We start from the raw sequence: 25,854 nt of genomic DNA, 5'->3' as shown, positions 1-25,854 counted from the left end.
TTAAAGCCATCACCAAGGCACGCCTTTGAAAGAGAGTGGCCATCATCACATCTGGTGGCAGTGGATGCCTTACATTAACTATGCCTTGTATGAAGTGCTTTCTGTTGTCTGTCCAGAATCTCCTGCCAATACATTTCTTTGCATGATCCCAAGCATCATATTATTATGAGAAAAAGTTATCTATACACTTTTCTCCAGACAATGCATGGCATTCGTGTAATTAATTTGTGGCGAAATGGTGCTTGTGTTCTGCACTCAAGAAGCAGGTGAAAAGAAAAAAAACCATGAGCAGTGTTCGATCACAGCCATATAGCTCTGTGAAGCTGCATGCCTGTGAAGAGGGGATGGGCGCTACACTTTTGGACTTTCCTATGGTTTCTTGGTGGGGGGACAGGGGAGCAGTCGCACAAAGTTTGGAAAACCTGAACCACTCCTTACATTACATTTCATAATTCACCCCTAGAAAAAATAGTTTGACAAACAACCAAACAGCAAGTCTTCCACTATACTTTACTTTAGTAAATGTAAATGTAAACTATACTAGCTTTTGCTTGGGATATTTCACACCCACTGACACACATCCACCAATCAGGAAAGAAATATAGGCCAAAACAAGCAGCCAGTCTCCTTTTCAGTGGATTATGCTTCACAATCTTGTAGTGATAGGAAAGAAAGAGATCTACATTCGTTTGTTGTTGTTAAGTTCTGAATATGTTGTAAGACACACAATACTGAGAGCCTGGTGGACAACTCTTCTATTAAAAATTCAGCCCCCCCTCCAAAGAAACATGTTAAAACTAGCTGACTGGGCGCATAGCATCTGTGTCCCTAGTAGCACTGCCGCCGCGGCCGGGCCTGAGAGTGCCACGGCCGCCGCGGCTGGGCCCGAGAGTGCTGCGGCCGCACCCGCCGGGCCTGAGAGTGCCGCGGCCGGGCCCACCGGGCCCGAGAATGCCGCCGCCGCGGCCGGGCCCGAGAATGCCACCGCCGCCTGGCCCACCGCTGCCTGGCCTGCGGCGCGGCCTGGCCCGCCGCCTAGCCTCTGCAGCTGCCCAGCCAGGCAATTCTCCTGGGTGCGCCAGGACCAATCAGGCGCCCCCGCAGCCCAGCCAATCAGCTGGGCTGCCGGGACACACGTTCCAAAGGCACACCCAGGAGAATTAAATATATAGATGCTGTTCTCAAAGGCAAGCAAAGTATAACCGCTTATCTAATCTAAATTGCCAGCACAAACACTATATCAATTTACTGCATTGAGTGCATCTAATAGCACTATTGTACAATGTATGATTTTACATAAGCAACCCTGTAATAGTTCTATTATACTGGCACAATAGCACCAGTATAGTTAAGATGGAGAGTGTTTTAAACGTTCCACCATAATAAGCCCTGAACATTCTATTACATATAAAATAAAAACCATTTGTCTGATCTGCCTGGCCATCAGCACACATTCACTAGGTGACAAGAGACACCTCCCCTGCAAATCTGGTGATGATCCATTGGAAAATGGCTTAGATAGAGCAGTTTAAAGGGGGTTTTTTTGAACAGGGGTTTAAAGGGTTAGCAACATTTTTAGCCTACTTTCCAGTAGGCTTGTTTATTTATTTGAATTTTTATGCCGCCTGATATGGAAATCTCTAGGCGGTGTACAAATTAAAACATAATTATAAAATATAAAACATTTAAAATTCATAAAACAGATAATAATCACAATAGATAAAATCACATTAAAATTTAAATTTCAGTTAAAAGCCTAGGAAAACAAATACGTCTTCAGGGTCCTCCCAAAAACTAACAGAGAAGGAGATGCTCTTATTTCATCAGGGAGCGCATTCCAAAGCCCTGGAGCAGCCACAGAGAAGGCCCGGTCCTGAGTTGCCAAACGAGTTGAAGGCAACTGTAACCAGACCTCTCCAGATGATTAGAGAAGGTGCTCTCTTAAGTAAGATCACCTGGTATTTTGGGTGTGTCTGTTCATGTGTGTGTCCCCCAATCAACTTCACAACACCTGGACCAATATGAACCAAATCGGGTACAGTTGTAGGAATACATAGGGACACTTCAACGGCATAGTTTGTGATGATGTTATCCACCCCAATCCAAGATGTCAGATGCGTAAACTTTTGAGGGGCAAGTGGACTAACTTGTGAACCGCTTAACCAATTTGAACCAAATTTGCTAAAGCTGTAGGGATGCACAGGGATGCACTAATGGCATGGTGTGTGATGATGTCATCCACTCCAATTCAAGATGGCAGCCGTGTGAATATCTGAGGCACAAGCAGGCTAATTTTTGAACTGTCTAACTGATTTGAACCATATTAGGTACAGTTGTAGTGAGTGACACACAGGGACACCTCAGTGGTGTAGTTTGTGATGATGTCATCCACCCTGATTCAAGATGGCGTAACCATAAACTCTTGAAGCACAAGTGAGTTAACCTGTGAACCACTTAACTGATTTGAACCAAATTTGCTACAGCTGTAGAGACACACAGGGACACCTCAATGGTGTAGATTGTGACAATGTTATCCACCCCAATTCAAGATGGCAGACACGTAAACCTTTGAGGTGCAAGAGATCTAACTTGTGGACCTCAATTTGACCCAAATATAGTCCAGTTGTAGATACAGTGAAAGGAAAGTAGGCTGATTAGTTCTTACTAGAACAACTTGTTTTTAATTATCATAATTGTGTGTGTATATATATGTTTAAGAAAAAGGGGGGAAATGAAGTACAGATTTAAAGTGAACACCAGTTACCTGCTTCTTGTAGTGTCATTCACTGCTGAAAAATCATGAGGTAAGATCACACTGTCACTATTACTCTATCCACTAATTTCATTTAATTGTGTTTTTTTCAGGCGGGAGAAGTGTAACTTTATCTTAGTTGAAGTTTTTACAAAGGTTTTTGGTGCTCAACATCAGGAAAGTCTACCTTGTGGTCTGGGTAAGTTCTTCCTCATAGTTTTTAATCAGGTTTCCCTTTTTAAAAACACCTAGAAATTCAGTAATCCAAAAACCTTCAGTTTAAGGTTTACATTTTCACTCATGCCCTAAAAAGAATGGAAATTGCAAGTCCAGGTGCCTATCTTAACTTCTGTGCCATATAAGCTATAAAGACTTTGTACAGTCTGGTATTTGAAGATTGCTTTAGAAATGAGATTCCATGCACCTACACTTTGCCTTGGTCTTTCAGATGGACATTTGGCTGAGGAGGGATGCATTAAGGTCAGAGACTCACTGACAGCACACCTGCCCTGACATCACAGGAGGATGTCCTGATGCACTCTTGGGGCATCCCATAATCACATGAGGGAACAATTCAAATGAACACTCTCATCGCATCCTCAACCTTATCGCATGTGCTGGGTGGTGCTCATCCAAATTGGCCCAATATCGTCACTGGGAAACAGGACCATCCATCCACTCCTTTCTCCTCATCACCTTCTTTTAGCACCTTATAATCCTCATAACCTATATTCTCACCCCCCTGCTTAACAGGCCAAAATACCACAAGACAAATCCTCTTCCCCAACAGCTTGCATCGTGCTGCTTCATTGTTCCTCACTGGATGTTGCTGAGGCAACGCAGCCTCTCAATCCCTCTTCTGGCTGGCAAGGCTTGATGGTGCCAACCAATTAATGTATTGTTCTGTCCTTATGTTCCATTCATTCCCGTGCAGGCTTTGTCCTCTCCCCACAAGGGCAGGTCTGGGAACATCTCTACCACTGCAGTCAGAGGGCTTGGTTCCCGACAGGGCTTGGTTAATACCTTGCTTCTACCACATGCCTATTAAATAACCTTAGACAATCCAGGGAAGGCCAGTAGGTGTCAGAGCAAGTGTAGGTGTTAGAGTGTCAACCAGAGCTCTATTCACATGTTACCATCAACACTTGTATAAACTGTGTACAGTGTACACAGGTACACATCTGTACACAGCTACAGTTATTCATAGGTTATGATGAACACAGATACATCATATGTATCATGAATTTGAGGGATCTATACCCAGGCTCACTCTTAAAATGCATAAATGAATGTAGGTACAGACATCTGAATGCAGATACAATATAATGTCAGGATAAGGCTTAGGACTGGGGAAATCCAGGTTCAATTCCCTATTCAGTTATGAAGTTCAATGAGTGGCCTTGGGCCAGTTACTCTCTTTCAGCCTAATCTACCTGGCAGGGCTTATTTATTTATGCAATATATTTATACTTCACCCAGAGTCCCCTAGAGAAGGGAGAGACAAAATCTTATTTATTTTAAACAAAATCCGCCACCTCTCATCTGCAGCCCACCCCATACAGAAAAAGGGAATAATAATAGGCCTATCTTGAGACCAAAATAAAGGAGGAGGAGGAGGAGGATTGCTGAAAGAATTCCAGGATGCCTGAGTACCAGTTGCAGGGGAGTAACAGCAGGAGGGAGGGCATGCCCTCAACTCCTGCCTGTAGGTTTCCAGCGGCATCTGGTGGGCCACTGTGTGAAATAGGATGCTGGACAGATGGGCCTTGGGCCTGATCCAGCAGGGCTGTTCTTATGTTAATTACTGAAATATTGTATGTGACATGTTTGAACACTGAAGGGACTGTATAAATGCTTAGTATGTTTAGCACTACCGTCAGGACTCTGGTATTGTCAGACTCTGGCTCACGGTGGCCTGGGCCTTGTGGTTCAATTCCAACTAGAGCTGTCATAACAAAAAGTCTGGAAATGCCATGGGTAGACAGGAGTTTACAGAGCACTTCCTATGTGTGTCATTGGAATGGATCCAAAAGCATCAGCTTTCTAATGCAGCAGGCTAGCCAACGCCTAAGTGGAAATATCTGCTCTCCAATTAAAAATCCAATTTTGTTTCTCTGCTCCCAAACAATTACTTAAGAGCCTGCAAGTAAGAGTCCATAAGAGCACAATTAAACAAAAAAGGATATTCTACAATGCACTGAATGAAGCAGCATTCAGCATGTCAGCTAATTTCAATGGATACATTTACACAGAGCTAATCTGTTTACTTAATCCCAGAGATATCAAGAATGGTGGATTAGAGGGTAGCCTGTCGAAACAAATCCTCTTGGTTTCTGACAACTATATATTAAAACACTTTATTGCAGTTAAGAAGTGTCATTTTTATTTAAAAGGATTCAAGCATCTCTGTATTGACATGTTAAATATAAAGATACCCGAAATATTAATATTTATGATTTCTGCAACTATATAACTGAATCCAACAGTCCATATGCTAAATGTATAAATACATATTTATTTTTATTTATCATATTTTTATACAGCCTGATATGTACATCTCTAGGCGGTGTACAACATTTAAAATATAAAAAAGTAAAAAGAGGTTCAAATTCCACAAACCACAATAAAAACAAATTATTAAAATTAATTCCAGTTAAAGCCTGAAAGCACAGAATTGCATCCTGAGGGTCTTCCTGAAAACAAACCGAGAAGGAGACGTTCTTCATTCAACAGGGAACACATTTCAAAGCCTGGAGACAGCCACAGAGAAGGCCCACTCCCCGAGTCATCAAACGAGCTGGCAGCAGCCATAACTGGACATCTCCAGAAGATCATAATAGGCGGCAGGGTTCAAAACAAAGAAGGTGCTCTCTTAAACACCCTGAGCCCAAGCTGTTAAGGGTTTTATAGGTAACAAAGCACTTTGTATTTCATCCAGAAACGTATGGCAGCCAGTGCTGTTCTTTCTAACTTGGTGTTATGTGGTCCCTTCGGGTTGTCCCAGAGACCAATCTAGCTAGACCAATCTGGCTTGCACATTCTATAGCAATTGTAGTTTCCGGACTACATACAAAGGCAACCCCATGTAAAGTGCATTTCATTGGTCAAGCCTGGAGATTAGCAGCATATGTACCATTGTTTTAAGGTCATTTACCACCAGAAATGGACATAGCTGAGATATCAGCCAAAGCTGATAAAAAGCACTCCTGGCCACTGCCTCAACCTGAGAAACCAGGGAGAGTTTTGAATCCAGGAGCACTCCCAAGCTACATACCTGATCTTTCAGGGGTAGTGTAACCTGATCCAGAACAGGCAGATCTAAATCATCTCTTGGGTCCTGACCCCCTCCAGTCAGTACCTCCATCTTATTTGGATTCAATTTCAATTTGTTATTCCTAATCCAGCCCATTACCGCCTCCAGGCAGGCCTTTAGAGAGATTATGCCATTTCCTGATGAAGTTGACATGGAGAAGTAGATCTGGGTGTCATCAACATATTGATAACACCATGCACCAAAGCTCCTGATGATTTATCCCAGTGGTTTAATGTAGATGTTAAAGAGCATTGGAGACAGTATGGAGCCTTGTGGAATTCTACACTTCGGTTCTCGCTTTGCAGAACAGCAGTCTCCAAGTGACACCATCTGGAATTTATCAAAGAGGTAGAAATGGAACCACTGTAAAACGGTGCCACCCAATCCCATCTCCCCCAGGTGGTCCAGAAGGATACCATGGTAGATGGCATCAAAAGCTGCCAAAAGATCCAAAAGGATCAGCAGAGTAACACACTCCCTCTGTTGATAGCCAATTGGAGATCATCCATCAGGACAACCAAGGCAGTCTCAACCCCTTAGCCCACATGAAAGCTCGTTTGAAATGGGTCTAGATAAGCTGCATCATCCAAAACTGTCTGGAGCTAAGAGGCCACCACCCACTCAATCACCTTGCCCAACCATGGAAGATTATATATCAATAGATAATTTGCCTTCTTTATCAATTTTTCCTTCCATCCCATTTCTATCAAGCAATTGGATCCCATTTCTATCAAGGTGTGTGGTCAGTACTTTGAAAGATAAACATGTCATTGTAGAGCAACTACTGTCATCTAAGCTGCAAGAGGCTACTATAAAAGGGAAGAAAACACAACTAAAGGAATTTTATAATCTGTGACAAATATATACATGCTTTAATATGGGTCCTACAGAGGCTTGAGAATGCCTTGTCCTACGGTAAACTGTGGTCTCTGCACCTCATTATAATAGAGCTTTGTTTAATCAAGCTGCATTAGTAAGATCACACAAAGAAGCCTCACTTGCTGCCAAGAGCTTCAAAACTTCCCTTCCCCAGAGGGTCCTCCAAAGTCTGAGCTTGCAGAGAAGAAAACATAAAAGGGCAAGATTCAGGAAGGTACAATCCCAGTGCATTCATATGTGTGCTTACTCAGAAGTAAATCTCAATAAATTCAAGGGGAGAAAATTCATTACTCTCAAGTAATTGTTTAGAACCAGGGTTGTCCGGCGGGGGGGGGGGTGCGGGGCTGGGGGTGAATCAGCATGTGTGGAGCTTCCTTAACATCCTCTATAATAAAAGCCTTGGGTGTGCGCCCGTGTCTCTGCGCCCGTGTCCCTCTCAGCCGTTCTCAGCGCATGCCCAGAACGTCCGAGGGAGATACGGCCGCAGGCACCAGGCGGCCATGTTGGCTCCCGTCTGGGTGGAGGAGAAGAGGGGACCGGGGAGGGCAGAGGAGGCAGCGGTGAGTCCAGCCCGGCCGCAGGGATAGGAGAGGCAGCGGCGGCGAGGGACAGCAGTGGCGCTGCCATTTTCTTCTTGCCACCGCCAGCCCGGCTGGGCGGCCCGCCCGGCCCAGCAATACCCTGGGTTGAAGCGGAGCGAGCAGGAGGAGCCGCGCCTCTCGGCTTCCGTCGCAGAATGGGAGTGGGGAGCCAAAAGCGGAGGCTCGCGGCACCATGGGAAATGGAGTCTGTGCCGGCGGCAGGAGCCCCGGAATGACGGGTGGGTGACGCACGGCCACTTCCGGTAGAAACGGCGAGCAGCTGGGCTGGGTGAATCTATGGACATGGGGAGGGATGGCGTCGCTCGGCCCCTCTATGGTGAGACTCCCCTTTTCATTTGCATTGGGAGTTAAAGGGGGAAAACGCCTCCGCTGTGAGACTGGAAGTGTTGCTCTAGACTTTTTTTTTTACTCTATGGGGGGGGGGAACTGATGTCATTCCCTCAGGATGATGAGTCTGGACATGTCCCCCTAGATCCCGATAGATCCTGGGAGATCTATCCCTCCCGATAGATCCTGGGAGATGGAGGCGAAAAGGGAGGATGTTAGCAGGATGCCCATAGAGAAAAAGTCGAGAGTCTCTTTCACTCACCATTGCATCCTTATTAGCATTTCTAAACTGTTTCCTGCCCTAATTCCCAATGTAAAACATAGAGGAGTTTCACCATAGAGAGCGTCACTAACTCTTTAAAACTCTGGGACTAGAGCAACACAGCCTGATTCAGCAACAATTGAAAGCTGACCCAGGCCATGTTTTTTTATGGTCGCTGTGTGGGGTTATTGGTATGTCTATATGGTAAAACTATACTTTTGCGCTGATTGAATAGAAAACTAGCACCCCACCCCCAATAGAGCCCGTTATTTAAACGGGCTTAAAAATACTAGTTTCATATAATTACAGAATCATATTGATTGATGACATACAGTGTAAATCGTGTGAGTAACCGAGTGAGGGGTGTGTGTGTGTGTGTGTGTGTGTGTGTTTGTGTGTGTGTGTGTGTATAAAATTATATTTATTAATTGTATTGTTAAATTTATATACCGCCTTTCATTAAAACAATCCCAAGGCGGTTCACAGAAAAATTAACACAAGACTATAGAGACGGAAGGAGTAAACTGAAAATCTGTACAGCAGGGACATTAACATCCAAGATACTCTAGAAGATATTCCCTACTTGCAAGAACCTCTAGTACGTGAAGATGAACTTAGATCAGCACTCTGGTCATTACCAAGTCGGAAGACTACAGGAATTGATGGAATAGCTACAGCAATATGGCAGGCAACAGAAGAAGAATCAGTCAAGGCTCTAACCAAACTATGCCAGCAAATTTGGAGAACAACACAGTGGCCAACAGATTGGAAGAGGTCAATCTACATACCCATACCAAAGAAAGGAGACTTAACAGATTGCGCAAACCATCGGACAATATCCTTAATTTCACATGCTAGCAAAATAATGCTCAGGATCATCCAATGCAGATTAGAGCCCTACGTGGAAAGGGAAAGGCCAGATGTTAAAGCTGGTTTCAGAAAAGGCCGAGGAACAAGAGACATCATTGCTGATGCACGCTGGATAATTGAGAAAGCCAAAGAATACCAGAAAGAAGTGCTTTATTAACTACAGAAAAGCCTTCGATTGTGTCGACCATGTCAAGTTGTGGAATATCCTTAGGAAAATGGGCATCCTAGAACATCTCATTGTTCTCATGAGAAACCAATACACAGTGCAGGAAGCCACAGTCCAGACAGAACATGGTGAAACAGACTGGTTCCAGATCGGCAAAGGAGTAAGACAAGGCTATATGCTTTCTCCCTCTTTATTCAATTTATATGCTGAACATATACTGAGAGAAGCTGGATTGGAAGAAGATGAGCGTGTCTTTAAAGCTGGAGGAAGAAACATCAATAACCTGCGCTATGCTGATGACACTACTCTGATAGCTGAGAATGTGGATGATCTGCAAGCTCTAGTAATGAAAATCAAGGAGCACAGTGAAAAAAAGTGGGACTACAATTAAATGTAAAGAAGATTAAACTAATGACAACGGGTACAGCAACTAGCTTCAGAATAGACAATAAAGACATTGAAGTGGTGGATAGCGTCTGCCTTTCAGGATCAACCATCAACAGTAAAGGATCCAGAAGTCAAGAAATATGTCACAGATTAGCACTTGGTAGGGTTGCAACGAAGGACTCGGAAAGGATATTTAGATGCCGTGATGTGTCTACAAAGATTAGAATCGTTTGGGCAATGTTTTCCCTGTGACACTCTATGGATGTGAAAGCTGGACTTTGAAGATAGAAAAAGCATTGATGCTTTTGAGCTTTGGTGTTGGAGAAGACTTTTGAGGATACCATGGACAGCCAGGAAAACAAACAAATGGCTCATAGAACAAATCAATCCAGCATTTTCACTCAAGGCCAAAATGACCATGCTCAAATTATCATACTTTGGACACATTATGCAAAGACCCAGCTCCCTTGAGAAATCCATAATGCTGGGGAAATTTGAAGGGAAGAGAATCTATCTATGTGGTCGCAAAGCGTCGACACCAACTTGACGGCACTTAATCCATCAATAAAAATCTACAATTAAAATATTAAGCTAATATATAAAAACATGAGTCTGACTAAAAATCTAAAATACAAGTATAAAATAACCATGCAAAACACAATATACAAAGAAGTAGCAATAGAGACAATCATATAAAAGCCTGGGTAAAAAGCCAAGATTTAACATGCTTTCTAAAAACTGTGATAGAGACTGAGGAGTGGATAGCCACCAGGAGAGCAATCCAGAGTCTGGGGGCAGAGAAGGCCCTGTCCTGAGTGCACGACAGCCAAGCCTCCCTCATTGTTAGCACCTGGAGCAGAGCCCCCTCAGATGACCTCATCAAGTGGGCAGCAACCCTTGGGAGCAGGCCGTCCATTAGATATCCTGGGCCCAAACCCTTAAGGGCTTTAAAGGTCAAAACCAGCACCTTGAATTGGACCCAGAAACAACCTGGTAGCCAGTGCAGCTCTTTCAAAACCGGTGTGATGTGCTCCTAGTGGGCAGCTCCAGATAAAAGCCTTCCGAATATTCTTCAAGGGCAGCCCCACGTAGAGCGCATTACAATAATTCAGTTGTGACGTCACTAAGGGATGGGTAACTGTGGCCAGATCTGCCTTCTTGAGAAAGGGACACAGCTGGCGCACTAGCCTAAGCTGTGCAAAGGCACCCCTGGCCATAGCCTCCACCTGAGCTTCCAAAAGCAGAGCTGGGTCCAGCAATACTCCGTACTTGCTCCTTCAAGGGGAGTGCAACCCCATCCAGAACTGGTAGAATCTCCTCATCCTGATTGGCTCTCCTACTGACCAACATTACCTCAGTCCTGTCTGGATTCAGTTTCAGTTTATTAGCCCACATCCAACCCATCACGGCCTCCAGCCCCCGATTCAGGACATCCACTCCTCTCTAGGGTCAGGTGACAAGGAGAGATAGAGCTGAGTGTCATCGGCATATTGCTGACAACTCAGTCCAGGTCCCTGGATGACCTCTCCCAGCGGTTTCATGTAGATGTTAAACAGCAAGGAGGACAAAACTGAACTCTGCAGGACCCCACAGACCAATGGCCACAGAGCCAAGTAATAGTCCCCCAGCACCACTTTCTGGACCCTCCCCCCAAGAAAGGATCGGAGCCACTCCAAAGCAGTACCTCTGATTTGCATACTTGAGAGGTGGTCCAGAAGGATACAATGGTCAATGGTATCGAATGCTGCTGAGAGGTCTAGCAGAACCATCAGGGAGTGTGTCCCTGTTGATTCTGCTAGACCTCTCAGCGGCATTCAATACCATTGACCATGTGTCCCTCTATGCGTCCCCCTGTTTAGTTCCCAGCATAGGTCATCCACTAGAGTGACCAAGGCAGCTTCAATCCCATATCTAGGGTGGAAGCCAGATTGGAAAGGGTCCAGATAATCTATATCATCCAAGACCCTCTGCAGCTGGGACACCACTACATGCTCTACTACCTTGCCCAAAAAGGGAATGTTCGAGACAGGTCTATAGTTGTCTAGTTTGGAGGGATCAAGGGAGGGCTTTTAAAATGATGGTCTTACCATCACCTCCTTGAGGCATGATGGCATCCTGCCCTCCCTTAATGAAGCATTTATAATCACCTCCAACCATCTGCCCATACCCTCCATGGCAGCGTTTATTAGCCATGTAGAGCAAGGGTCAAGAGCGCATGATGTCGCCCGCACACTGCCCAGAATCTTGTCCACATCCTCAAGCTGCACCAACTGAAAAGAATCCAACACAATAGGACCAGATGGTACCAGAGGCACGTCTGCTGGAACTGCCAAAACTCTCGAGTCCAAAGCAGCACGGATGCAAGCGACTTTATCTGCAAAGTGACACATAAACTGATCACAACAGGATGTAGATTATTCCTCCCCAATTACCTGGGGGGATGTGTGGAGCAATGTATTTGCTACATGAAACAGCTCCACTGGTCTGCACTGAGCAGATGCAATGGAGGCGGAGAAAAAAACGTTTCTTTGCCGCCAACCCCACCACGGAGTAATCCCTAAAATGGGCTCTAGCCCGTGTTCAGTCAGATTCGTCATGACTCTTCCTCCAGCATCGTTCCAGCCCTTGCCTGAGTTGTTTAATCTAAGCTCCAAGGGAAACCAAGGAGCAGAACAGGCTCCACCAAGCTGGAGAAGGCATTTAGGAGCAACTGTGTCAACAGCCCGGGCTGTCTCTCCATTCCAGAGATTCAACCAGGGCCTTGACAGAGTCGCCAGCTCTGGACACTGGAAACTCCCCAAAGGCTGTCTGGTAACCAAGAGGATCCATAAGACTCTGGGGGCAGACCATTCAAACCCTGCAGAGATCAGGCAGAGCAGACAAATTAAACCCCACCAGATGATCTGTCCATGACAAGAGAGTTATCTCAAGACTCCCCCACCTCCAGATCATTTATTCCCTGGTCGGCAAAAACCAGATCCAGAGTATGTCCTGCCATGTGGGTAGGGCCAGATACCAGCTGAGATAGGCCCATGGTTGCCATGGAGGCCATGAAATGTATAGATATTATTGTTTGTTTATTCCAGGTTTTTGTAATTTTCTGCCATTTAAAAAAAAAATTAAAAACCAATACTTTGTCCAATCTGCTTCAAAAGGTTTAGCTTGCATGGCCATAAAAGAGGATTATACAAATGCATGGAGGAGGAGAGATCTATGTGGAACCTCTGCATACCAAGTGCCATTAGTGCAGGGCCATCTCAAGAGTGGTGTGGGGCTCTGATCAGAAGCAGCAGCATGGAGATTCCAGGCCTGGACAGTGAGAAGATCCCTGCCTGGAAGAATCTTTGTTGGTAAGGTAAGGGTGGGGCATGGTAGCTGGGAGTCCCTGACCCTTAGAACACTGCCAGCCAGCCAATGGAGCAATGAGTTAGGCAGGTGGCCACTTAATGTTTCTGAGTATTTTATGAATTCAGACATAACACAAAACCACAGTTAGCAAAAAGTATGGTTTGCAAATCAGCTTCAAATCTTGGTTTGATGGTCTCAGACCATAGTTTGTGAACAAACTCAGGTTTCACATTATTTCCAAACCCAGCCACATCCTAACTGAGGATCCATTGACATCACTGTTTTGTAACTATCTATCTGTACTTACTACAGTCAGCCTGTGATTACTTCTAGCTGTATTCAAATATTGCTTTTGGCTGGTTGTGTTTAAGTGCTATTCAGTGTGTGCAAAGTCACATTATCTCCTCAGAACAGGCTTACCGAAACTCAGTTTGCAAAACTGCTGCCACTGTGAAAAATCATCATTTATTCAATATATTTTATACCACCTGTAACCAATATGTCAAGGCTGTTACTGGGGTTCAAGTTATTGGAGAGCAAGTGCGCAGTGCACATTCCTGGGAGCGCCCCCCCCCACCCACCCCCACACACACGTCTGCCGCGGCTACAATCACTTAACCTAGTTTTTGAGCGCTTGAACCAAAACCTGGGTTAAGCAGCGGGCTACTTAAAAGGGCTTGCTGCTGCATTGCCACTGGGAGGCACGCAGCTCCCAGCAATTCTCACGCACAACAAAACTGGGCTGGGCTTCCCTAGCCAGTTTTCACTGCTCATAAGAATAGCTTCAAGGGTTAGTTTCACTTCAAGTACAGTATAAATATTAAAGGTAATGTGTGCCGTCAAGTCGGTGTCGACTCCTGGCGACCACAGAGCCCTGTGGTTGTCTTTGGTAGAATACAGGAGGAATCTACCATTACCATCTCCCATGCAGTATGAGATGATGCTTTTCAGCATCTTCCTATATTGCTGCTGTTACTTTTATACAGACTGGGGCAACCACTTTACACGCCTTAGTATTCCTAGTAAAATAAAACTGGTGTGCCTTCTTCACATAAGGCAGTGTGCATGCTTTTTCCTACATGCACATATGTCCCTTATTCCACTAGTGAATGCAGCAGATCAGAAACAGATTCAGAAGAACCCTTCTAAGAATATTTCCTAACTGAAGTGCAGAACAGAAGCAAAAAGGTCTGTTTCTTGTTTTGTATTCATTTGCATAACCTCCCCCAGATAAAGCTGACTTCGGTGCAGCAAGAGTTTCCCCGGCATATACAATTACAGATTTTATTCACGGAAAAATAGGTCACAAGGAAAATAACTTTTTTTACACAGAACAATTCAACTACTGTGTCCAGGACTCAAAACAAGGCCAAAAAAAAAAAAAAAATCCACATGCAAAAAAAGATATATTTATAAAGACCGACCAGGAGGAAAAGCCAGGTTGTAGGGTGGGGAAGGGAGAACCTGGGAGTGTAAAATGCCAACCCAAAAGCAGACAATACAGTGCCATCCCAAGCACAGATGCTGATTCTAAAAAACTAAGTAGAACGCAGGAAAAGATATGGCATAAGAGTTCGACAGTACATTTGGAGGTCAGCGAACCATACATACATACATACTACATAGTGGTTTGGCACTTTGGCCTGAGTCATATTGATGGTTTTATTAGGAACATAGGAAGCTGCCATATACTGAGTTAGACCTTTGGTCTATCTAGGTCAATATTGTCTTCACAGACTGGCAGCAGCTTCTCCAAGGTTGCAGGCAGGAATCTCTCTCAGCCCTATCTTGGAGAAGCCAGAGAAGGAACTTGAAACCTTCTTATTAAACCAGATATTTTTACACTTCAGGTTGTCAGATTTTATCTTATTCTGCCTCTCTTGTTCTTTTCTGGTTTGCTTGTTCTTTACAAACCAGCATACTTTGGGCTGCCATGTGGGTAGTCTCTTGAAAGGCTCCTGATTTCAACTGTACTCTCCTGCATCTGTATTAGACGCATGCGGTGAAGAGAAAGAGGAAGAAGAAGGTTTCTGCATGCTCCACGTATGACAGCCAATAGAAGAGAGAGAGGAAACTGCTGAAGACTCAGAGGTTTCTTTGAAGCTTCTGCCACAGGCGCTTGTACAACTACAAGTCAAGCCACTTTCCAGTTTATTTCATACTGAAAAGCCAATCCACTCTCTAATTTGATAGGCTCTCTGTTGTCTATATTTGGTTTTTGGTTTTCACAGAGGGCAAGGATAACGTGCACTCCCATGAGAGAGGGAACGAACAACTTCCAAAGGAACTGATTTATTTATTTATTTATTTAAATGAAATGTTGTGGTATTACTGCAGGATGGAGGCAGCAGCATCCCTCGTGTTTGACACACTTAAAAAAGTTGTTTTATGAGAGCTAAACAAAAAAAGCAAAATATTTTTAAAACTAAAAAATGTGCAAGGTCATAAAATTCAGAATTGCCAACAGGATTTCCTGAGCCTGGTACAAAACTTATTTCTGAGACCCAGGCGCTTCTAGATGGGCCCCACACAACACATGCTTCAGGCTCTCCTCAAAGTTTCCAATGTGTCTTCCTGTCTACAGTTCTAACTGGCACAGCTGTTGAGATAGGAAGCTGTGTCCTCAGCAACAATGTCCAAAGCATTATGCAAGAAGTTCACATAATATTCATGGAGCCGCACAACACTCATTATTGTAACAGGTGCACTAACTGGGAACTAGGTGTGAAATCACACTTTTCCAGCAACAACTTCATTTCACATTTTCCTAAGAACAAAAATTAATCACATTTTCCCAGCAACAGCATTATCTGGGAAGAGGTATCTAGAGAATGGTGCTTGGGCAAAGGACCCTGTTAAATTAGTTAGCCTGCTATTACATCCAGCTACCTGGCTGGCTTTAAGGGGGGTTTGTATAACTTCATGGAGAAGAGGTCTATCTTTGGCTACTAGTTGGAGAGCTATAGACCACCTCCAGCCTCAAAGGCAGGATGCCTCTGAGTACCAGTAGCGGGGGAGTAACAGCAGGAGGGAGGGCATGCCCTCAACTCCTGCCTGTGGCTTCCAGCGGCATCTGGTGGGCCACTATTTGAAACAAGATGCTGGACTAGATTGGCCTTGGGTCTGATCCAGCAGGGCTGTTCTTATGATGCATCAGATATGCACAGGAACATCCAAGACCTTCCAGAGCTTCACCCCAACCCGCCCACAATAAATATGGCAGTCAGAAAAAGCATATAGGGAGTGTTCTAATGCAGTGTTCTGATTTTTTTCATCTGTGTGCGGGACAAGTTCTTCTCTGGGTGGCAGTATCAAGGCAGTGTGCATGCATGTGCATTCAGAGTGGGGCCTTCCTGATTCAATCTGAGTGGGATCTAAAATTAACTGAGTGGACATCAAAAACCACGTGAGCACGAGGGAATACTGAAGCTATGTCCTTTTAACCATCTGATAATGTCATCAAGCATGTGAAGGGGCCTGTACGCCGATTTGTAATTAATCTGGGGGAAAGTGAAATTTCCCCAGATTAAATTACAGGCTGGTTAGGGTAGGTGGATGCCTACTAATCTCTAGCAGCAACCTTCCAACTGCTATTTAAGTGCTGGGAAAATCTGACATGGCTACTCATTTCTAAAAAACCCACATCCAGCCTGAGCCAGATGCATGCATTTTAGTCTTGCATGTTATTTCCATGTTTATACATACACAGTCAGTAGTGACTGACTTGTAGGAGTGAATCCATATTACTGTATTATGTACCAATTATTACTAATTATTATGATTAATAAAAATTTAAAGGAATAGCTTTGAATATACACTTAAGGTGCCTATTCCTCATTGTTTATCCTCATGTATCCACTATCAATCAATCAATATTTATTTTGATCAATGATCAATGATCAAATTTGATCAATGATCAAATATCTGTTACCACAATATACTCACTCACATTCACACTCGTGGGAAAGGGCTGCTGGGATAGTAGCTGCAACTTCAGGAAGGCTTTAAAATTTTTAAAGCACTAAACTTTTGTTTCTGCTATTCTGAGAAAATAAAGTATGTGCATGCTTTTCCTAAGAGGCCTCCAAATCCTAGCATGCAAAGGCTCAAAAATTCACTAGTATACTAGCTCCATGAAATGATCCTTATGACCCCTGGCATTTCTTCCTCACTCAACCAGTGGCAGTAAACAGTGACAAATATAACAGTAGTCACAGGCATCTGAGTAATACAAATGGTATTTAATATTTTCCCTTATTTATTTTCTCTCCTATATGGGTGACTCAGACAGGCTGCAAGCAGCATAAACTCACAGCACAAATATTCTAAATGACAAAGTCCCTTTCTATCCTGGACACAAATTAATGGCATTGTCAAAATACCACTATTTTTCTACCACCACCACCACCACAAGTGAGCACAAACTCCTTCAAAGGACTTGGTTCCTCCAGGAAGACTGCCTCAGATGAGGTTAGGGGGAAGAAAGCAGGGGCGACAACAGTTACTGTGCAAAAGTTTTTTCCTCCTTGGCTTTGAGCCACTGTGCCCAATCTGTCATGTCTAGAGTGGCTCTAAGGGCAGAGGAAGGGGGAGCTCACAGGTCATCAGTCAGTGGCAAGCAATGGCTTATTTGATGAAAACAGCCATCTCAGGCCAAGGCCTATAGGCAACGTCTTTATACCACCCTTCATCATTTCAGACCCTTTAGTAGAGACTATTCACACACTCAGCTGTGTGTGAATCATGCATCAATATGTGGATCAGCCAACAGACAGCTACTCTGAGAATACAGAAAGTGACTTCAGCTGTCTGGCGTTTGCAAGGGAGTATAAATTTTAACCATGACCCAAACGACTTCTCACCTGGACAAGCCAAGAAAGATTTTGCTTTCAAAACACAGCACTCAACACAGATCCGGCTGCCTTGGTGAAAGGAGGCTAAACACTGTAAAAAATAATATGCTGAGCATATTATCCTGCCCCAATAACAGCTACATTTTATGTCCTGACATTAACATTGTATTTCTGCATATTTTGGCACTAACTAAATTAGCCTTACAGCCCCTGAAGCATATGGGATTTAATATTATTTTTTTCTTTAAGTTGTTAGAATTTGCATAAGTCATCTCACTCCTGAGCCCACCTGCAGCACTGAGTATACCCTGATGAATTTCAAATACTCAGTTTGCTTGCTTGCGTGTTAGCTCTTAAGGATTTTCACAAATCGTACTGTTCTTCACTGAGTTAATTTCATTTGTAGCTTGTATGCCAGAACCTGGGTAGTTCGAACTCCATTAGTTAGAACAATGGATGTATGTATTTTATACATTTGGTGGCAAGGAACCAGGAGTGTCAGACACAAAGAACGTACATCGAGACCAGTAACCTAGTTTTTTAAAAAGAGAAAAAACAGTGGCCAAAACAGCTTGTGAGCAACTCATGTGCCACTTAACAACTCAGTAGTCGCTCCCCCAGAACCAGGGGTGTAGTGGAGGGAGGGACGGGCAGGGACGGAGTGCCGGTACTTCTTAGCTTCTCTGGCAGTTGGGGTGGGCATGGCCATGAGGGCCATCATGGAGAGCGCCTGCAGTTCTGAATTTGTAACCACATCACTGAGCAGAATAAAATGAGCTGCTCTTGTGGTAGCAAGAATGACTTGTCCCATTAGCTAAGCAGGGTCTGCCCTGGTTGCATATGAATGGGAGACTAGAAGTGTGAACACTATAAGATATTCCCCTCAGGAGATGGAGCCACTCTGGGAAGATCATCTAGGTTCCAAGTTCCCTCCCTGGTTTCTACAAGATAGGGCTGAGAGAGATTCCTGCCTGCAGCCTTGGAGAAGCCGCTGCCAGTCTGTGAAGACAATACTGAGCTAGATAGACCAATGGTCTGACTCAGTATATGGCAGCTTCCTATGTTCCTATGAGAACAATCAAAGGTCTGGTGAGAGGACACTAAGGCCTCAGAGACATTCTCTCATTTTCCACTGAGAGCGGCGCCAGCAGTGCTGGCATCAGGGATTGACATCATTGGGCAGCTGCCAAGAATGTTCAGAAGGACTCACACTCCTTTGCCCACAGCCTTTGTGTGGTGATGGAGCCATTCTCTCAGGGCCCACTAGATAAAGAGGAAACCATGTGGGGCAGTTTGCAGAGTCCCCTGAAAGCTGGGGCTGACCCCTCACTGCCAGGTTCTTCAGCCTGGGGTGAGAGGCAAGCTCTCCCTATCAGGCTGCTCAACATCACAGTCACATCACCACTCATAAATGAATATGCATAATAAGGAGGCCTTGGCCACCTAATGGTGCAGCGGGGAAGTAATTTGCCTAGAGAGCGAGAGGTTGCTGGTTCGAATCCCCACTGGTATGTTTCCCAGACTATGGGAAACACCAATATCGGGCAGCAGTGCTATATGAAGATGCCAAAAGGCATCATCTCGTACTGCACGGAATATGGCAATGATAAACCCATCCTGTATTCTACCAAAGACAACCATGGGGCTTTGTTCTTGCCAAGAGTCAACACCGACCCAACGGCACAACTTTATCTTTAATTTTACCACCTGAACAGCTTGGCTAAAGTGCGTCTGTTCCCACAGGCTGAAGAAGCTATTGTTGACAGAAGCCCTGTTCAGACATTATATTGTACCTGCGCTCATATGTCTGTAAACTTGTACATGTTTGTGTGTGAATGACTGCACGAGTGTCCTTTTCAAGTGAACCTGGGTATTGGTCCCTCAAATGCCCGGAACAGATAGGAAGTGTACTGCATTCAACATAACAGGTCAATTACTCTACCTGTGTACACTGTACACAGATTGCATGAGTGTTGAACATTGTAGAGAGGAAGAAAGTCATTTCTTCATGTACCCTAATCTGAAGACCTGTAAGAGAAGTGCTCACAGTAACTTCCTCCTCTTTCTTCCTGCTGAATAGATCATTGGAGGGAGGGAGAAACGGGGTATCTACACCAAGCCTCTATCTGCAACAGGGGAAAAGGAGTGAAAGGTTGAGTTGGATCACTGTATGAGGCAGAGAACTATCAGCACCACAGGGCTATTCAATTATATAGGGCAGGGGTTTCCAACCTTTGGTCCCAAGATATGGACTATCTGCCATCATCCCAAGTCACAATAGCCTGGCCATTGTGGCTGGGGTGATGGGAGTTGTAGTCCAACACCACATGGGTATGCAAGGTTGGGAACCCGCATATAGAGAAAATGACACCCCTTCTTGTGGTGTAGTGGTTATATGCATAAACCCACATATAGATAGCCCTTGCTAGGTTGAATTATTTTAAAGATCTGTTATTCATGCTATCCTTTTCAAGGTTTTTCCCCCCAAATAAGACTATAATTTTTTTAAACCCTACAAAACAACTATGTACCAGTATCTGCAACTAAAAGAAAAAAAATTCAGTTTTTAAAATATGAAAAAGATGAAAACATAAAAATTGCTCCGCTGGATCAAGACTGAAAACCCATCAAGTCTAGCACTGTTTTCAGCTGCAGTCAACAAGTTGTCCCTAGGAAGCTCACAGTGTTCTTGTGAGGATAAGTGGGAGAGAGAGAACCAAGCATACCATGCTGAGCTCCTGTGGGGACAGGTGGGGATGATGGAATAAAAATGTAAGCAAGCACCCTCACTTGTCCACAGCAGTGTTCCCTCTAACAGGGATTCCCAGATGTTGTTGACTATAACACCCAGAATGCCCAGCTGCAATGGCTTCTGCTTGGGGATTCTGGGAGTTATAGTCAACAACATCTGGGAATCCCTGTTAGAAGGAACATAGTCCACAGCATCTGGTAACCAGAAGTATACTGGATCTAAATATGGAGGTTCCATTCCTAGCTATTATTATTCACAGCCATTAATAGAACTTTCTCCCTGAATGTGTTTAATGCTTTGCTAAAGCCATTTATGCTAGTGAGGACAGGGTAGACCTTCACGTTAGGTGCAGTAAGAATGAATACAGACCTACGCTTGCTTTGGTCTGCTCTTTTACATGCTTTGTTTCAGTCATAAGGGCATACAGTTTCCATTGTAAGCTTAACCCAGCATCATATGCACCAGGGTAAGAACTGGGGTACTTTTTTGCATGGAGATAGCAAGTGGTAGCCCTTGCACAGAGTTTCTACTTGAGCCACCATTCAGAAAGGGAAAGGGAAAGAAAAGGGAAGTGATGGCATCAGTGCTTTGTCTTGCAGCCAGCCATGTATCTCATTTATATAAGTTTCCTGTCTGCTGCTTCCTAACTACATCCTGATCATGAATAAATACCAGGAGGCTTTTCAGACAGCAGGCTTCACTGTGAGTTTACTGCGAGTTCTAGGCATAATGGATACTCCGACGCAGAAAAAGGATTTTTTTCCCCACCCTGGGTATAAATTGGTCTAGGTTCCAATATGGAGAGGGAAACCCAGATCATGTATGAAGTGCTCTCTGAAATATTGCACGAACTTTGGGGTAAATCTGGCCGATATGTGAACGCACGCACACCCTCCCAAAGTAAAGTCACCATCTGAAAAAGCTCCAAGGAAGAACAAAAGAACAAATCAAACAGACAGACCATCTATAGACCTGTTTGCTAAATTCAAAGCATTTTGGTCCATTCTCCCTCCCTTACCCTCACTTGACACCGAAAGGGCTTACAGCTAGCCGGCACAGACAGAGAGTATGTGGTTAAATGGTTCAGACTTGAGAGAAGATGTTGCATATTTGAATACTCTGCAACAAGAAGTCCTAGTTTTTCTATATACGGAGATCAGAGAAAAGAGTTCTAAGTGTAGCAAGATTCCGTGGCAGATCTTTTGACTGAGAGGGAAGAATTCAAATATGCAACCACCTCCAACACGTATAATTACACTCTGAAGTGGTACAGTGCAGGAACTATTTTACCACAATCGGTTGTTTGTGTAGATCAGGGCTGCTCAACTTTGGCCCTCCTACAGATGTTGGCCTGCAACTCCCATTATCCCTGGCTATTGGCCACTGTGGCTGTGAACTATGGGAGATGTAGTTCAAAAACAGCTGGGGGGCCAAGGTTGAGCAGGCCTGGTGTAGATCATTTCTTAGAAAACAGTGACAGCAACCTGAGCAGCCTCACAGTTCGAGAACCCAAAGAGCAGAGTCCCTGAAATGAACAGCGGCTCCTGAGAGCAGACTGTTCTTCTACAGTCCTTATAGCTAGAAATTACTGTCAAGGGGAAAAGTAACTACACACACATTTTAGGAGTGCAGTTTCAGCGCAAGGGTTGGAAGAACACAGAAAGCCTGTTATTTTAAGCATTTCTAAGTAGCCTCTACAGTTAGTGCATTAATATTTATTTTGAATCAAGTGCCCTTAAGCTCTTCTCTAGCCCCATCTCTGCATCAGTGGCACTGGAGCTGTAAAAATCAGCACTAAAGATTTTTCCACAATTGCTTCTGATACATGTTGGTTAATTAAGAAACAATTGTTGCCAGCACGTCGACAATGCTAACCCAATTAAAATCCTTGCTGGAAAGTCCTCCAATATGCCAATTATACTTCTACCCACAAGCTGTACTACTACATTGCTACCAGACAATGTTCAGAGCAATAGGATGAGGCACAGTGAGCCCATTATAACCCACTCGTGTCTAAGTACCGTAAAAATGAAGATAATAATGCAATTTTCTTCAACATTAGTTCGGAAACCAGAATGTCAGCATGAAAAGTTTTTTGAGGGCTTTGTTTTGTTTTGTTTTTTGTTTTAAGTAGAGCACACAAGAGTTGTATAGAAACATCTTCCTACCTTTTCCGTGATATAGAAATTAGAACTATCAGCATGCTGCAGTGCATAATGCTCATGATTTGGAAGAGACCACCTTAAAATACACAAAACAACATGTATCAGCAAAATGCACATGGAAGATAGAAATCCAACAACACCATTCAACTTCTCCTTTCCCCCCACTTCTTAGTTACAGATTTGATTACTGAACATTAAGATAAGCCACAAGGAATAGTTCTAGGGTTATTTAAAGAAGCTATTGTACCCATCTTCTCCCCTTTCAGGAATTACAGTCAAACCCCAGAGCTGTTACAAATCCATGAAATTAAAAAGAATGGCCAATATGACAAAATTCTTCCTTTAAATGCAAGATTTCATTTTAAAATTAATGTATTGTGCAATATGAGCCTTTAAAGCTGCCTTTTGTCCAGTCAAACCATTGGTCCATCTGGCCCAGTATTGTCTATACAAGGGGTTCTCAACCTTTGGTTCCTAAATGCTGTTGGACTTCAACTCCCATAATCCCCAACAAAAAGACCACTGGGTCTGGGGATTATGGGAGCTGAAGTCCAATAACATCTGGGGACCCAACGTTGAGAATCCTTGGTCTATACTGACTGGCAGCAGTTCTCCAGGGTTTCAAACAAGTTTTTTCCAAGTCTACCTGAAGATTGAAGCTGCGGCCTTCATGCACTGAGCTCCACTTCCAATCTATCTGTTTCCCATGTGCAGCTCACTAAGAGCGTCCCATTGGGTTTAGTGAAATTTTCTATGTGCACAAAATGTAACAGCCAGGTTTGCCACTATGGCAAGCGCTAGTGGGTGCTCACAAGCCTCCCATTTATTATATTATATTATACTAGTATTTTTCAGCCCGTTATAATAATGGGCGCTAGATTCCCCCCCCCTTTATTCCTTCTTCCTCCGCCCCCCCGCACCTGATAAAGGGCCAAATCGGCCCAAACAACTGCCGCCATGGCCGCCGCCGGCCGGCCGCCCGCCCGCCCACCCTCCCAGCTGCCCGAGTCCTCCTCACCCCTGTCTTCGGCCCGCATCAGTCAGGCGATCAAGGTCCATAATCTGAGAAGGAGAGAGGAGCTCGCAAACAGAGCTCCTCTCTCTGCAAAGCCTCTGCCCGAACTGGCGCTTTGGGCGCAAAGGACGCCTGTTGCATCCTTTGCGCCCAAAGCGCCAGTTCAGGCAGAGGCTTTGCAGAGAGAGGAGCTCTGTTTGCGAGCTCCTCTCTCCTTCTCTGATTATGGTCCTTGATCGCTCGACTGATGTGGGCCGAAGACAGGCCGAAGACGGGGGTGAGGAGGATTCGGGCAGCTGGGAGGGCAGGCGGGCGGTCGGCGGTGGCAATTGTTTGGGCCAATTTGGCCCTTAATCAGGTGGGGCGGCGGCGGGGGCGACTGGTGGCGGCAAGTGAGAGAGCGGCTACTCTCACAACCCTCCCGGTTCCCCTGCTGCTGGCTCAGCCCTCCCAGTTCCCCCGCTGCTGCTTCACTTTTTCCCGGTCCCCCTGCCGCTTAAAAACATGGCCGCCCATGTCTGGACGGCCGTATCTTTCACGGTCGTTCTGGGCACGCGCTCCGCGCATGCCCAGAACGGCCAAGAAAGGCACGGGCCGAAGACAGGCACAGGATCACACTGAAGGGTTTTATTATAGAGGATTATATTATATTATATTATATTATATTATATTATACTATATTATACTATATTATACTATATTATACTATATAACATATTTTTATACCACCAGAACCTATGTCTCTGGGCAGTTTACAACAAAGCAAAAACAGAAAAAGTTAACACAGAACAATTCAAAAAAACTTTAAAACAATATTTTAAGACTGTGTTAAAACTATTACAACAATACATTTCCATTTATGCTGCAATGTAAAGGATTCCACAATACCCCGAGGAACTGAACAACTCCTGTTTGTGCAGAGCTTCACACAACCACTAAAGCCTGCCTAAGCACATCAGAGGCACTGGATCAAGCACCGGGTTGTTGTTTTTTGGTTTTTTTTTAAGAGACTGAACTAAGAAGTAAGGTTAATTTATTCATGTATCCCAGGCTTATTCACATGAACACTGGGGGGATAGTAGTCCCTTGGAAACCGTGTGTTTTCCGACTCCTGGAAAGCAGCCACCTGCTGGATTATTATTTTGGCATGCCACCCCAAACTTTGGAATCTGGGTATTTACTAACACATGCTGAAAACTGCATGTGGCATAGATATACATAACTGGCTCATCTCATCACTGGCTGAGAGTTGGCACACACAGGATCTTCAAGTGTTTTCCCAGCGGCTATGAGAATTGGCTCTAAGGGCCACCTTTCCTAACAGAACCAAGTTCTTTCTTCTTTGCTTTACTCTCAGAACTAAAACCTCAAAGCCTACACCCTCCAAGAACATTCAGTTTTCCAGGTACAAATAGAATGTATCTCAATGCAGGCCTACGTTGCAACACACAGAGAAGAAGGAAGCCTAAAAAAACAGCCTCCTGAGAGATATTTGACTGAAGGGGTGGGGGTAGGGAGAAATCTGTTTGAGAGCTATTTATTTTGAGAGCAGAAAGAAAGCACAGCAACAAGAACTTACCCATCACAGACTTCTTTTATGATTGCAGACAATGGCTTTTTCTGAAGATAAAAGAAGAAACGCTGAATGAGAACATCACAGCATTCAGTACATTTGGAATGCAGAAACAAAATCAATTCAGTGAAAATAAACCAGTTGGCTGCATTTGTCCCATGACCCACAATCAAGGATACCTGGATTGATTGATTGATTGATTGATTGATTGAAGCGTCTGCGGTAACGAAGTGACTAACAGTGTTGAGTTCAAATCTCAACATGGGGCATAAGAAAGATTTACCTTATAACACTATTATAAGGAATATTGAGAACTTTTAAAAATGCCAAAAAAACTGGTTCACATAAGCGACAGGTCTGCTCGCTGCTTCTGAAGCACTTTAAAGCCCATTGGTACGGCTTGTGAAGTCAGGGAGGTTCTGTGCTTATGGAGTGCAGTTCTTTTATTCCCAATAGAAGTAGGATCAGAAATGCAAGAACACACTGTTTAGTAGGCATGGAGCTTCCTGCCTTTGCCAGCTGCACTGGTGGGGTTTAAAGTGCTGTGGAAATAGCGCACACACCTGCCACTTAGACAGGCATCTCGCTGC

At 44.3% G+C, this 25,854-nt stretch overlaps 1 protein-coding gene across 5 annotated transcripts in view; it reads right to left on the bottom strand.

Moving 5' to 3' along the window:
• ELMO1 (engulfment and cell motility 1) overlaps positions 1-25,854 on the bottom strand; it is a 459,005-nt gene that overhangs the window by 317,986 nt on the left and 115,165 nt on the right. For all 5 annotated transcript variants that reach the window (XM_053260714.1, XM_053260710.1, XM_053260713.1 and 2 more), the window contains exons 3-4: positions 25,271-25,311; positions 22,680-22,752 (exon numbers count right to left, since the gene is read on the bottom strand). In XM_053260714.1, the coding sequence (XP_053116689.1) occupies positions 22,680-22,752; positions 25,271-25,311 (114 nt within the window). The remainder of the gene's footprint in view (positions 1-22,679; positions 22,753-25,270; positions 25,312-25,854) is intronic.

The sequence above is a fragment of the Hemicordylus capensis genome, chromosome 6 (assembly GCF_027244095.1).
Source record: "Hemicordylus capensis ecotype Gifberg chromosome 6, rHemCap1.1.pri, whole genome shotgun sequence".
Taxonomy (NCBI): Eukaryota; Metazoa; Chordata; class Lepidosauria; order Squamata; family Cordylidae; genus Hemicordylus; species Hemicordylus capensis.
This window is presented reverse-complemented; position numbering and strand designations above follow the sequence as displayed.